At 56.8% G+C, this 14,211-nt stretch overlaps 1 protein-coding gene across 4 annotated transcripts in view; it reads left to right on the top strand.

Moving 5' to 3' along the window:
- The window catches only part of SPTBN2 (spectrin beta, non-erythrocytic 2), a 36,751-nt gene extending 22,765 nt beyond the window's left edge, over positions 1-13,986 (top strand). For 3 of the 4 annotated variants that reach the window (XM_072970374.1, XM_072970373.1, XM_015244750.3), the window contains 22 exons: positions 76-832; positions 1,284-1,486; positions 1,835-1,925; positions 2,183-2,329; positions 4,355-4,618; positions 5,816-6,040; positions 6,357-6,446; positions 6,813-7,073; positions 7,152-7,282; positions 7,508-7,712; positions 8,295-8,669; positions 9,366-9,610; positions 9,704-9,842; positions 10,109-10,193; positions 10,430-10,626; positions 10,960-11,102; positions 11,193-11,268; positions 11,351-11,401; positions 11,616-11,836; positions 12,087-12,260; positions 12,791-12,833; positions 13,125-13,986. In XM_072970374.1, coding sequence (XP_072826475.1) covers positions 76-832; positions 1,284-1,486; positions 1,835-1,925; positions 2,183-2,329; positions 4,355-4,618; positions 5,816-6,040; positions 6,357-6,446; positions 6,813-7,073; positions 7,152-7,282; positions 7,508-7,712; positions 8,295-8,669; positions 9,366-9,610; positions 9,704-9,842; positions 10,109-10,193; positions 10,430-10,626; positions 10,960-11,102; positions 11,193-11,268; positions 11,351-11,401; positions 11,616-11,836; positions 12,087-12,260; positions 12,791-12,833; positions 13,125-13,358 — 4,357 coding nt within the window. In that variant the 3' untranslated portion in view covers positions 13,359-13,986. The remainder of the gene's footprint in view (positions 1-75; positions 833-1,283; positions 1,487-1,834; positions 1,926-2,182; positions 2,330-4,354; positions 4,619-5,815; positions 6,041-6,356; positions 6,447-6,812; positions 7,074-7,151; positions 7,283-7,507; positions 7,713-8,294; positions 8,670-9,365; positions 9,611-9,703; positions 9,843-10,108; positions 10,194-10,429; positions 10,627-10,959; positions 11,103-11,192; positions 11,269-11,350; positions 11,402-11,615; positions 11,837-12,086; positions 12,261-12,790; positions 12,834-13,124) is intronic. The other variant, XR_012076826.1, reaches the window with a different exon arrangement.
- Positions 13,987-14,211: the final 225 nt, after the last annotated feature.

Genomic DNA, 14,211 nt, shown 5'->3' with positions numbered 1-14,211 from the left:
GCGAGAAGCAGCTTCCAAATACACCCGGACAGGGCAGGGAGGCCGAGCAGCTCCAGACGCTCCCTCTGCTTGCAGGTGGCAGCAGTTTCGGTCCCTGGCAGATGGCAAGAAGGCAGCTCTGACGTCAGCCCTGAGCATCCAGAACTACCACCTAGAGTGCACAGAGACCCAGGCCTGGATGAGAGAAAAGACCAAGGTCATCGAGTCCACCCAGGGCCTGGGCAATGACCTGGCTGGGGTGCTGGCGCTGCAGCGTAAGCTGGCTGGCACCGAGCGGGACCTGGAGGCCATCGCTGCCCGGGTGGGTGAGCTGACCCGGGAGGCAAATGCTCTGGCTGCTGGCCACCCCGGCCAAGCCCCTGCCATCAACACCCGGCTGGGAGAGGTGCAAGCTGGCTGGGAGGACCTCAGGGCCACCATGCGGCGTCGAGAGGAGTCGCTGGGCGAGGCGAGGCGGCTGCAGGACTTCCTGCGCAGCTTGGATGACTTCCAGGCCTGGCTCAGTCGCACACAGACCTCTGTGGCCTCTGAAGAAGGGCCAGCCACTCTGCCTGAGGCAGAGGCCCTCCTGGCCCAACATGCAGCCCTGCGGGGAGAGGTGGAGCGGGCCCAGAGCGAGTACAGCCGGCTGCGGGCCGTGGGTGAGGAGGTGACCCGGGACCAGGCTGATCCGCAGTGCCTCTTCCTCAGGCAGCGACTGGAAGCCCTGGGAACCGGCTGGGAGGAGCTGGGCCGCATGTGGGAGAGCCGGCAAGGCCGTCTAGCCCAGGCCCATGGCTTCCAGGGGTTCTTGCGGGATGCTCGCCAGGCCGAGGGTGTGCTCAGCAGCCAGGTAAGAGTCTGGGAGGGAAACGGGGACCATAAATGCGGAGTGGTGGATGGGGAGGAAAATGGAAAATGGCAGCAGGTAGAGTAGGTGAGAAACAGGACGGGCAGGGAGAACATGTTAAAAAACACGTGGGAGTGAGGAAAAAAGACGTAACTGTAACTCACCAAAACTGACTTAAGAAGAAATAGAAAACCTGGCTTGTCATGTAACTATTAAGGAAATGTAACCAGTAGATATAAATAAGAGAGAACGGGATTTGGAGTGCTACCAGCCTCCAGCCCAGCTCCCTTCTAACTTCCCGAGACATCCGCATAAACAGGCACCATCCCTCCGTCTTCAGAGCCAGACGGTGTCCCTGCTCCTCCCTGGTTGGCCTCCCTGTCTCAGGTGGGCCCTTGTGTAGGCTCCTTCTGAGAGCCTGAGAAGTGAGCTCGGTACTTTCTCTCCCACACAGGAATATGTTTTGTCTCACACGGAGATGCCAGGGACACTCCAGGCTGCTGATGCCGCCATAAAAAAACTGGAAGACTTTATGAGCACCATGGAGGCCAACGGTGAGCGGATCCGTGGGCTCCTGGAAGCCGCGCGCCAGCTGGTGTCCAAAGGCAACATCCATGCCGAGAAGATCCAGGAGAAGGCAGACTCCATTGAGAGGAGGTATGATGAAGCCAGTGGGCACTTGAGGGGCCCTCAAGGGAAACCAGTGAGAACAGGATGGCCTCAAATATGGGAACATGGCACTCAGACTGACTAAGTAGAGGAGAAAGAACCAAGTGCCCGAGAGGGACTAAGCCACGGGTGGGGAAGTTCTGCCTCCCCTGACACTGGGACGAAATGAAGTCTCCTAGGGTAGCTGGATGCTGGACATCAGGATTCCTGCATGGTCTTGCAGCCCCACGGCAGGTATTGTCCCTGTAGGGGAGAACTGAAGGCTTCTGGGTCAGTTAGAGGGTCACAGCCCTTTCCCAGCAAGTTCAAGGGTTTCACAAGGGACTGTCACTACAGACACAGGAAGAATCAAGATGCAGTGCAGCAGCTTTTGGGCCGTCTTCGGGACAACCGAGAGCAGCAGCATTTCTTACAAGATTGTCAAGAGGTGACGCTCTCAGTCCCCCACATCCCCTCTGACACCCCCGAGCCATCCCTCTCCCACAGGGCCCTCTCTCTCTGAGCCGACAATCAGTCCATCTCAGTGTTGCCTGAGCACGTGAACCCCTGCACGGCTTCTCCCCACGTCCACCACCTCTCCCGGCCCACCCTGGTCTCCTTCCTGCCTCACACTCCCCTCCGTCCCTCCCTCTGAAACATTAACCTTCTCTGCCCTTCTCCATCCCTGCTCTGTGCTCGGTCCAGCTGAAACTCTGGATTGACGAGAAGATGCTGACGGCCCAGGATGTGTCCTATGATGAGGCCCGCAACCTGCACACCAAGTGGCAGAAGCACCAGGCGTTCATGGCTGAGCTGGCCGCCAACAAAGACTGGCTGGACAAGGTGGACAAGGTAAGCGATGCAACAGGAGTGGCAGGAAGAGAGCCTTTGGGACCTTCTCCTGGCGGGGTCGCAGCTGCAGTGCCGGGGAGGGTCCTGGGTCAGGATCTGGCTCTTTCAGGGTGAGAGATCATGGAGCCCTTGGTGCCAAACCTCCAAGGTGGAAAGTAATGGTCCATGGAACAAATGCCTTAGGTCTTTGGGCCAGTGACCCAGAACTTTGAGAAAGGACAAATTAGTCAGGAGCCAACCTACAGCTTTGGGTCAACATGATAACTATTCCTGGGTCCAGAGCAGGACGATGTCTTCAGCAGGGTCAGCAAACTTCTGTAAAGGGCCAGATGGTAAATGTTTTAGGCTGTGCGGGCCATGCAGTTTCTGCTGCCACTACTCAACTCTGCCAGCGTCATGCAAATGCAGCTATAGGGAATACATAAACGAATGAGTATAGCTGGGTTCCAATAAATCTTTATTTATAAAAACAGGTGCTGAGCCAGATTTGGCCCTCTGGCCACAGTTTGCCAACCTTGCTTTTGAGTCTCGCTTTCCTGGTTCTTAGACTCCCACCCAGCTCTTCCTTGAGAGCTGAGCACAGGTAGAACTTAATTTCTACTCAGCAAGTATTCCCGGACAGCATACTGTGAGCTCAGCTCTCTGCTAGGTGTTGCAAGGTATATAAAAGACACTTTCCTTCCTTCAAGGGCAGGATGGTTGGGAAGAGGAAGAGACCAGCAGGTATGCAGTTTTTCTATTTGTTCAGCAAATATTTACTTTGTGCTACTATATGCAAAGCTTCGTGTTAGGCACTGAGTGGGGAACGAAGGTGATTCCATCATGGGCTCCACCCTGGAGGAATGACCAGGATATGAGACATGTACACAGCTAAACTCAATCCAAAGCAGAATATAACGAGTGTGGTAAGAGAGAGCCCAATAAAGCCTGGGCACTAAGGAGTGAGGAGATGTGGGCATCTGAGAAGCAGGGGCCTCCAGGCCAGTCCAGGAAGGACGAGTAGGACTGGGACAGGTGGAGGGGTTGGGGGAAGGATGTTTCTTGGTAGAGAAACTGGAAACCAGGGGTGTGGAAGTATGGTGCCTGTATGGGAGCAAGGGGGTAAGTCAGTCTGGCAGAAGCACAGAATGTGTGAAGAGGCCATGAAAGAAAAGGGAGGACCACATGAGGACAGTGCACTGAAGAGTGGATGGTGCTGCGAGTTTGTGAAGTCACCCAGCAGTGCTTGACTCCTGGCAGTGTGTGTAAAACGGTCAGAAGGCAGCATCTTGGTTTGTCTTCCCCTGGGAGCGGACCCTGAATGAAGCTTCCAGCACAGGCCACTTCCATGGGAGGCTATGGCGGGGACGCCAGCAGGGGCCGGGGAGATGGAGTGGAGAAGGGAAGGTAGTCAGTGAAGGATCCCCTACCATGCCAGCTACTCTAGTGGGCAACTGGCGCTCAGCCCTCAGGGGGCACCCTGGGAGACGCTGTGGAACATGCATCAGAGTTATCCCAACCAATGCAAGGATGCCCAGTGTTCTTCTGCCAACTCCCTGTCTGTCACTGGTAAGGGTGGCTTCTCGGGGCAGTAACTCCCTGGCACTTCCAGCCTGCCTGGGTGCTGCCCTTCCCTCCCCAGAAACAAAAGTCCTCAAGCAGAAAGGCTGGGAGTGGGAAACCAGGTGAGACTCACTTGCCAGAGTTCAGGTGAGGGGTAATGAGCTGAGAAACATGAAATGATGGCCGATTAGACAAGACCACGTGCAATGTGACATTAGAAACCACAAGCACCAGGGAACGCAAAATAAGGAAAGAGCAGAGTGGCTTCTTAATTGAGATGAGGTTGGAGTTGGACCATGAAGAAGGAGTAGGGCAGAATCAGCTGTGAGGGTAGGGAAGCTAGAAAGGGTGGAAAACCTTGGAGAAGAGCCCATTAATGAAAACACCCAAGAGCTTGGTATGCCAGCCCCACACCCTGCTATTGGCCTGTGAAGTTCAATGGTGTCTCATTCTGACACTTGCCCCTCCTTGTCCCACACCCAGGAAGGGCGAGAGCTCACTGTTGAGAAGCCAGAGCTGAAAGCACTGGTATCAGAGAAGCTGGAGGACCTGCACAGGCGCTGGGACGAGCTGGAGAACACCACCCAGGCCAAAGCCCGCAGCCTCTTTGATGCCAACCGAGCTGAGCTATTTGCCCAGAGCTGCTCTGCCCTGGAGAGCTGGCTGGAGAGCCTGCAGGCTCAGCTGCACTCCGACGACTACGGCAAGGACCTCACCAGTGTCAATATTCTGCTCAAGAAGCAGCAGGTGCACAGCGGGCCTTTGGTGGGGGTGGTGAATGGCAGAAGAAAAGAGGGGGATGTCTGCAGCTCTTAAGATTCAAGAGGCCATTCTCAGGCCTCACAGACAACATCTTTACTGGTATTTCTCAAAGCAATTCCCATGGGCCACTGGGGTCAGAATCTCTAGGAGCGTGTGTCAGTCAGAGTGAAGCTGGGAGACAGAAACCACACTCCAACTTGAACAAGGACAAACTTTAGTGAAAAGAACTATTAATTAGTAAAAGGTGGTTAACTCAAAGGAGTAAAGAGGACTCGAAAGCAGGGGTCAGAAAACTTTTTTTCTGTAAAGGGGCAAATAGTATTTTGAGTTTTGTGGGTCATATATGGTCTCTGTCACAACTATTCAACTCTGTCCTTCAGGGTAAAAGCTGTTGTACGTAATGCATAAAAGAATGATGTGGCTGTGTGCCAATAAAACTTTATTTACAAAAACAGGCAGAGGGCTGGGTTTGCTGATCCCTGCTCTAAAGAACACAGGAACAGCAAATGTAGGGAGCAGCTCCTGCCCCTAGGGCTGAGGAGGGGGACCCCAGGAAGGAACAGGGTCCCCTCCTCCCATCCCAAGGCTGAGGCTCAGGCCTCATTGGAATTTCTTCACTGGATGGTGTAGAAATTTGCTGGGGTATTACAGGTCGAAGCTGGTCTGAAGCTAGCTGGCCAGCAGGAAGTTGCCACTGGGATGCCAGCAAAACTTGCTGGAGGGTGAGAGACACTGGGTCTCGTGCACACCATGGTCAATTGTGCTATGGGAGCAAGAAGAAAACACACTGGAACCATAAATAGAAGCCCCTCCTGTGCATTGTGGTGTCCCTCCAGCGCCCTCTACTGACAAGGCTTAGCACTGCTGCAGCTGGTGAAGGAAAAACGTTTACAGGGTCCAGTTTCACCCACTCAAAATGGGCAAAGATGGACTTAGAACTGCACTGGATTTGGGACTGAGAGACAATCAATTGTCACACACCTCCTGGATTATTATGTATATTAACATTAATGTACATAACTTGATATATATTAACGAGATCTGCTGATCTAGGCTGTGAAAAGATCCTCTCCCTGGGGTGAGCCCCAGGGATAAGAATTCACGACTGGCTTGATATAGACCAGTGTCTCCTCTGAGTTTGAAGGTGGAAGCTCAGTGACAACATCTTCTTCTGGTTGGCAGATGCTGGAAAGGGAGATGGCGGTGCGAGAGAAGGAGGTAGAGGCAATCCAGGCGCAGGCAAAAGCACTGGCCCAGGAGGACCAGGGTGCAGGGGAGGTGGAGAGGACCTCCAGGGCTGTGGAGGAGAAGTTCAGGGCTCTGTGCCAGCCCATGAAGGAGCGCTGCCGGCGCCTGCAAGACTCTCGCGAGCAGCACCAGTTCCACCGGGATGTGGAGGATGAGATCGTGAGTCCCTAGGATCTGGGATGGGGTAGAGTCTTCACTAGGACAGACTGCTCCCTGCCACTGGCTCTCCAGTCTCCTTCCTGGACACTGGGGAGATGCCAGCAGTGCTGTTTTCTCTTCCCTTCGGCATTGAACATCAACCCTCTAGGGACACCCACGGATGCCCTAGGTCCCTCTACCCCAGAACTGGAGATGACCATTCCCAACACACATCCACCAGGAGCCCTAGAAAACCTTCCCCCAGGTATCCCCACTATACGACCCCAGCTCTTACTTTGCCCTCTGGCCCTCATCTGACCCCCTCTTTCTCATCTAGTTGTGGGTGACGGAGCGGCTCCCCATGGCTAGCTCCATGGAACACGGCAAGGACCTGCCCAGTGTCCAGCTCCTCATGAAGAAAAACCAGGTGAGGCAGAGGCTAAAGGCAAAAGAAAAGGTCCTAAGAGCCTCCCCAGACTTGAAAGTTTGTTCTCTTAGGACCTCAGGTTTCTCTGGCTCCCCCGTGATGCTGTGCGTAACCCTAGACTTCAGTGGTTCACTTTCTCTCACCTCCGGAGGGTGGGTTTCTTTGATAGGAGATCACGTGGGTGGAAAGGGCGACCTCATCACATCCTTGGGCCAGAAAGGAAGGGAAGTGAAGAGACTCAGAAAGCACGAGGAGCAGGAGTAGGGGGTAGGGCTTGCTGTCAAGTGGGTGTGTGTATCGCAGGGGGATGGAGTGTGCGGAGGTCCCTTAGCAAGCTCTCAGCATTTCTTCTGCTGCCCTGGACAGACCCTGCAGAAGGAGATACAGGGCCATGAGCCGCGGATCGCAGACCTGAAGGAGCGGCAGCGTGCTCTGGGGGCAGCGGCAGCAGGCCCGGAGCTGGCTGAGCTACAGGAGATGTGGAGGCGCCTGGGCCACGAGCTGGAGCTTCGCGGGAAGCGGCTGGAGGAGGCCCTGCGGGCCCAGCAATTCTACCGCGACGCCGCGGAGGCAGAGGCCTGGATGGGCGAGCAGGAATTGCACATGATGGGCCAGGAGAAAGCCAAGGTGAGAGCCGGGGCAGAGCTCTGGCTGCTTCTTTCCTCCCCCGACCCCTGCTCCCTGATGCCACTGTCCCTCCCCCAGGATGAGCTGAGTGCTCAGGCAGAGGTGAAGAAGCATCAGGTACTGGAACAAGCCCTGGCTGACTATGCCCAGACCATCCACCAGCTGGCAGCCAGCAGCCAAGACATGATTGACTATGAGCACCCAGAGAGGTGAGCACAGCCGGGGGCCAGTCCCTGGGGGAGGGGAGCCAGTTCCAGGAAGGCTCAAAAATTGCAGAGCCTTTTGTACTGCGTGTGTACAGAACCATCTAGAAAGCTGGAGAAGCAGGGACTTGACGAGTAGCTGAAGGACTGAGAAGGACATGACTCTGTGGAATAGGCCAGGGGTCAGAGCAACGTATCCTGCGTTCTAAGGTGCCTCCCCCACCCCCGCAGCACGCGGATAACCATCCGTCAAGCCCAGGTGGACAAGCTGTACGCCAGCCTGAAGGAGCTGGCTGGAGAGCGGCGGGAGCGCCTGCAGGAGCACCTCCGGCTGTGCCAGCTCCGCCGCGAGCTGGACGACCTGGAGCAGTGGATCCAGGAGCGCGAGGTGGTGGCAGCCTCGCATGAGCTGGGCCAGGACTACGAGCACGTGACTGTGAGTGCGTGTGGGACGCCAGCTGCAGATCAGTCTGAGGAGAGTAGGGGACCCACCAGGAGACTGGCGCCTCCTCCTGGGCAGTGTCAAGGGGCAGGGCCCCGGACCAGGTTGCACAGATGCTGTCCTCTGGGTTTTGAGGTATTTAATTTGAAGAATTGTGCAGAAAAGAGGACCTGGGGCTGCGCATAGTCGTGGGCAGAAAGGAAATGACCAATAGAACTCACCAGGGCGGGGTGGGAGGACCGTGAGATTCTGTCCACAGTTTGGGGGTTTGGACCCTCACTGGTCCAGAAATATGGACCATAGTTAGGATATCCTGGTAAGAAAACCAAAGGTTCCAAGCACCCCAGTACCTTTACTGGGGGCTGGCAGCTGGGAGCGTCAGTCAAATCCGAGGTCATTGAGAATCAGCTTCTTCTGCTCATTATCTCAGCCCTGATGAAGAAACCTGTTTTGGCTCACATGGCCCTGGGGGAGAGAGATGGGTTCTCAGTCTGGGGTGGGAGGACTTGCCCCATGAGGCAGGGACCACATCCACCAATGTCACAGCGCTATCTGTGCAAATGCTTCATTCACCAGATGCTCCGGGACAAATTCCGAGAGTTCTCCCGGGACACAAGCACTATCGGTCAGGAGCGCGTGGATAGCGCCAACGCACTGGCCAACGGGCTCATCGCTGGGGGCCACGCCGCCCGGGCCACCGTGGCTGAGTGGAAGGACAGTCTCAACGAGGCCTGGGCTGACCTGCTCGAGCTGCTGGACACGCGGGGTCAGGTGCTGGCAGCTGCACACGAGCTGCAGCGCTTCCTGCACGGCGCACGCCAAACGCTGGCACGGGTGCAGCATAAGCAGCAGCAGCTTCCTGACGGGACAGGCCGGGACCTCAATGCCGCCGAGGCCCTGCAGCGCCGACACTGTGCCTTTGAGCACGACATCCAGGCCCTCAGTGCCCAGGTCTGACCCAAGCATGGGACGGGGGTGCCTCAGGGGGTTCAGAGGAGACCCCGTGGGGCATGTGGGAATGCTGGAGGGATGGCATCCTCAGCAGGGCCACTTAGGGATGAGGTTACAATGATTCCAGGAAACCACCTCTGGCCAGGGGACATCTAGCCACTGCATCCACATCTATAGTGACAAAGCTCTTTGAGGACCTGTGACATTTTTAGATGGTCCCGATGGCTAGAGGATTCTTAATGTCGTACTAAAATCCATCTGTTGGTTCCACTTGGTCGCTAGACCACCTAAAATAAGCATAGACCCTTCCTCCAACTGTTTAAACCCAGTCAGCCCCCACCCATGTCCTTTCTTCAGCTGAAAATCACATTCTAGCAATCTTTGAGGTCCCCCGCGTGCTGGACCAGCCTCTGAAAGCTCAACTGGCTAGCGGCCCTTTTAAAGGGCTGACCCTCCCCCCACCACTACTCAGGCTAAGACCAACCCCCTACCCCTGTGAGACCCAACCAGGCAGAGTGACAGGGCTTACTCTGGGCACTGGCCCTCATCTTTCCCAGTCCCCCACCCTCTGCTGCTCCTCCTGCTTCTCTGGCTGGTAAAATGGGCAGGAGGTGGAGAGCAGAGGCCAAGACCGAGAGAGGCTGCAGCTCCTCAGAGGCTCCCAGCTCTGCCTGACTTTGACCTGGGGCCCTGTAGGTCCAGCAGGTGCAGGATGACGGCCACCGACTCCAGAAGGCTTACGCCGGAGACAAGGCCGAGGAGATCGGCCGGCACATGCAGGCTGTGGCCGAGGCCTGGGCGCAGCTGCAGGGAAGCTCTGCTGCCCGCCGCCAGCTGCTGCTGGACACCACGGACAAGTTCCGCTTCTTCAAGGCTGTCCGGGAGCTGATGCTGTGGATGGACGGGGTGAACCTGCAGATGGACGCCCAGGAGCGGCCCCGGTGAGGCCCAGAGTGCCTGGCGGCCTCCAGGGGTTGTGGAGTGCTGGCTGAGAGGGTAGTGGGCAGCGGATGATGCGGTCTCTGTACCCCCAGGGATGTGTCCTCTGCAGACCTGGTCATCAAGAACCACCAGGGCATCAAGGCAGAGATAGAGGCCAGGGCTGACCGCTTCTCCTCTTGCATCGACATGGGGCAGGGGCTGCTCGCCAGGAGCCACTACGCGGCCGAGGAGGTGGGCAAAGCCTGGGCGTAGCGGGTCATCCTCACAGGGGGAGGCCTTAATGCTCATCTCGCCAAAGGTCTTTCTCTTTCTCTCATTCTTTCTTTGCAGAAACCTTTCACTTTCTTTCCTCTCAGTGTTATTTAAAGATTTCCCCATTTTATGTTTCCCCCAGAACAGTCCACCTTTTGAAATAAGAAATCATTAGTTCCCCCATATGAGACCCCAGGGTCCCCGGAAAAGCCCCACTGGGTGCTAACTCATGTCTCTGCCCCCAGATCTCGGAGAAGCTGTCTCAGCTTCAGGCCCGGCGCCAGGAGACAGCTGACAAGTGGCAGGAAAAGATGGACTGGCTCCAGCTTGGTGAGCGCCATGGGGCCGGAAGCTACTGAGGGCTCCAGGCACTGGGAGGAGGGCCTGGGGTCTTGTACCCTGTAGGAATCCTGGGCCTGGAATTCAAGGCACCTTCTCTTGGCACTGCCTGGCTCTGGCCTAAGACCCTGATGTGGGGCAGTGGCGTTCTCTGTGTCCCTGTTCTTGAAGCTGCTGTGGCTATAGTACCCTGCTGTTGCCCATTCTGATTTGCCGTCTCCCCTCAGTTTTGGAGGTGCTGGTGTTCGGGAGAGACGCAGGTATGGCGGAGGCCTGGCTGTGCAGCCAAGAGCCACTGGTACGAAGCGCTGAGCTGGGCTGCACGGTGGATGAAGTTGAGAGCCTCATCAAGCGGCACGAGGCCTTCCAGAAGTCAGCCGTGGCCTGGGAGGAGCGCTTCAGTGCCCTGGAGAAGCTTACCGCGGTGAGGGCCACAGGGCCCCAGGAAGCCTGGCCCCATCCCACTGCCCCAGGCCCTGTGCGCTCTCCTGCCTGAAGAAGACATTTCTTTCTTTCCCATTGCCCCAGAATCTCCCAGATGTGAGCCAAAGGTGCCCCGCTGTCACCTCAGCTTTAGGTTGCCCTGGGTGGCACTAAGAGACACCATCTCTCCCACTGCTTCTAACCCTCACCTTCTTCTGGAATTATATTCTCCATCCTTCCTGTTTCATCAGGCAGGAGACAGTTCAGCTGTCCCCAGCGCCCTGGTCCTCTTAAATGAGAACTTCTGTGCTCTGACCTCAGAATATTTTGACAGCTGGAGGAGCAGGAGCAAGAGCGGAAAAGAAAGAAGGAGGAAGAGGAACGGAGGAAACAGCCCCCTGCTCCAGAGCCCACAGCCAGGCTGCCTGCAGGGGACCTGGCCGACAGCCAGACGGCTCCTGATGCTACTTGGGACGGGTGAGAGCTGAGACACTTGGGGAAGACGGATGAGGCTGAGCCTGAACAACCCAAAGACTTATCATTCTCTATCGCCCTCTGCCATTCCAGAGCCCACCCCCGGCTACCAGCATCCTCTCAGCCAGCCAGTGTTAACGGAGTCTGCACAGATGCCGAATCCCCGCAGGTGACTGCCGCCACCCCCAGTACCCCAGCAGAACCTTAGCCCCACCCCCTGCACATCTTCTTACAGCCTCTTGTCCTTGTAGGCCCTGATGGAACAACAGAGACTTGAGCAGGGCAGCTTCCCAGAAGGGCCTGTGAGTTTCTCCAGGAGGTGTGGGTGTTGATAACTGGGAGATAAGGGATGGAAGGGGATGTGAGCTGGAGGCTGGGGATACTGGGGTTAGGAGAGGGCAGAGACTCAAAGGAAATACGGGGTGAGAAGACAGGCTCTTGGGCTTTAAGCTCCACCCCATTCAGGTTAGGTATCTCCCATCTTATCTTTTGACACAGACACCATTGTCTTCACAGGGATCTGGTGCTGGGGACGAGGCCAACGGGCCACGGGGAGAGAAGCAAACCCGGACGCGGGGCCCTGCCCCTCCTATAATGCCCCAGAGCAGGTCATCTGAGTCAGCCCGGGTTGCCACCTTGCCCACCCGAGGCCCAGAGCTCTCTGCGCAGGAACAGATGGAAGGGATGCTGTGCCGCAAACAGGAGATGGAGGCCTTTGGCAAGAAGGCCGCCAACAGGTACTGGGTCTGGCCACACAGTGCCTGTGGCCGCTCCAGTCTGCCTTATGAAGAGGCTCGCCCAAACCTCTTCCTGGATAGAGGGGGGACGGGTAGGAGCAGGGTGGGGCCTGCGGTGAGGGCTGGGAGGCTACAAAGATGACCAGCCTAGAGACAGGAGTGGCACTGGGCGTCCCAGGACAACTAAGCTGTTCCCAGGGTTACTGGTCCCTCAGAGTCACCTATGTCGCCTGCATCATGTCCCTCCCAGGTCGTGGCAGAATGTGTACTGTGTCCTGCGGCGTGGGAGCCTTGGCTTTTACAAGGATGCGAAGGCAGCCAGCACGGGGGTGCCGTACCATGGAGAAGTGCCTGTCAGCCTGGCCAGGGCCCAGGGCAGCGTTGCCTTTGATTATCGAAAGCGCAAGCATGTCTTCAAGCTGGGGTATGGATGGAAGGTGCCCTCAGGATGGGAGGGGAAGTCACGGTGCTACGAGGCACAGGGGAGCCACAAGCTTGGTCTGAGTGGACTGGAGTGACAGGGCCAGGCAGCTGGGGACAGAGATGCAGGTGAGGGAGTGGTGGGGGACCTGGAGGTAGTCTACCCTGAGGGGAGCAGGAGCACCGCAATGCAAGCCTGTCAAGCTGAAAAATTATCCTCCGTGGGAAATCTTTAGGCAGGGGGGCTGGCACTCCCCTGTCTCCAGGGACCTCTGGGGCCTGACTCTGCCTACCAGCAAGCAGCCAGAGCAGGAGGCAGGGCCTGGGATGGAAATGAGCTCAGCCTGGTCCCCGGCAGCCAATCGGGAAGGGTTTGCTTGTGCAGAGTCCTGGGAATCTGAAGAATGTGCAGCCCGTGTCTGATCTGGCTCCCAGGCCGGGGCATGTTCTCCAGCCTGGTGATAACTGAGCTCTCCCCAGCCTGATCTGGCCAGAGTCTCAGCTCTGCCCTGAGTTTTCTCTCTCTCTTAACAGCTTACAGGATGGAAAAGAATATTTATTCCAGGCCAAGGATGAGGTGAGCTGTCCCCTCTCTCTGTGTAGTCTTAGAACGTTCCAGTTGCACACCCTTTCTCCCCTGGCCTCTCTCTCTTTCCTTGTCTTGAGTGTCTCATTCTTTGATATCAGACAACCCACAGTGTGCCAAGTGGATGTTTGTGAAGGCCACACCAAAATATGTTCCCTACCTTAAAGGGGATTTTTCCTCCAATGAGATGAACTAATCATCTCTGCCTCCCCTACATCAGCAAGCCAGCTGCCCTGGCACAGCTTCCTCCAAGCTGACAGGTGTCTTCCCACACCCGTGCAGGCAGAGATGAGCTCGTGGCTGAGGGTGGTGAATGCAGCCATCGCCACTGCGTCCTCTGCCTCTGGAGAGCCTGAAGAGCCCGCGGTGCCCAGTGCCACCCGGGGCATGACCCGGGCCATGACCATGCCCCCAGTGTCACCGGCTGGGGCTGAGGGACCTGTCATACTTCGCGGCAAGGATGGCAGAGAACGAGAGCGAGAAAAGCGCTTCAGCTTCTTCAAGAAGAACAAGTAGTTGGGGGCGAGACCCAGGCCAGCTCCCTCCCTCTGTCCAGGAAACTGCCAGAGACCGTCGACAGGGACCACCCTCTTGTCAGGACAACTGCCTGCTGCTAGGGTCTGTTGCCAAGGTCAACCCATCACCAGGAACTGTCTCTGGGGATAAGTCAGTGTTCCCAAGGGCAGCCCTTCTCTTCTGCTATTTAATTCTAGACTGGTGGTGGGACCCAGGCGACCCCCAAATTCCACTCCCACCCTCTTCCCTTTCCCCCCCCCCGGCCTTATGCCTCTATCCCCCACCACAGCGCAGACAGCGCTGCACCCTCAACATAGGCCACGTGGGGAATGGTGGCCCCTGCCTCAGGGTCATTCTCCCACTACAGCTAGGGCACGCCATCCATTCCTTGCCCCTGGGGACCAGCCAGGACCCTCTCAGAGCTGAAGCAGGACCCGGGGGCAAGATTGCCAGATGACAAGCCAGGAGGCCGAAGCTCCCCCTTCCCATCCTTCCTTATCCTCTGACTCAAGTGGCCACTCCATCTCCATCGACTCTCAACAGCTTCCGGGTGTGAGTTGTTCAGGGGCAACCACAGCCTTAAGTCTGGCCAAGGAGGTGATTAAACAGCTCAGCTTCTTTTACTGCCTCTGGGTGTCTTTGCTTTCCTGACCACAAGCCTCCCTGCCTACGCCCATGTTCTTCCCTGTGACTCTGGTCTCCTGTGTGTCAGGTTTCCACTCTGCCCACAGCGTCCAAGCCCACCGAGAACCACATTATTTTGAGAGCCTCCCGACCGTGGTCTCATTTCCCCAGGATAATGACCTCTACTTTGCTGGGTTGACTAATGTCAAGCCTCTTTTCAGACCAAAGA

This window comes from Vicugna pacos, chromosome 10 (genome assembly GCF_048564905.1).
Source record: "Vicugna pacos chromosome 10, VicPac4, whole genome shotgun sequence".
Classification (NCBI taxonomy): Eukaryota; Metazoa; Chordata; class Mammalia; order Artiodactyla; family Camelidae; genus Vicugna; species Vicugna pacos.
This window is presented reverse-complemented; position numbering and strand designations above follow the sequence as displayed.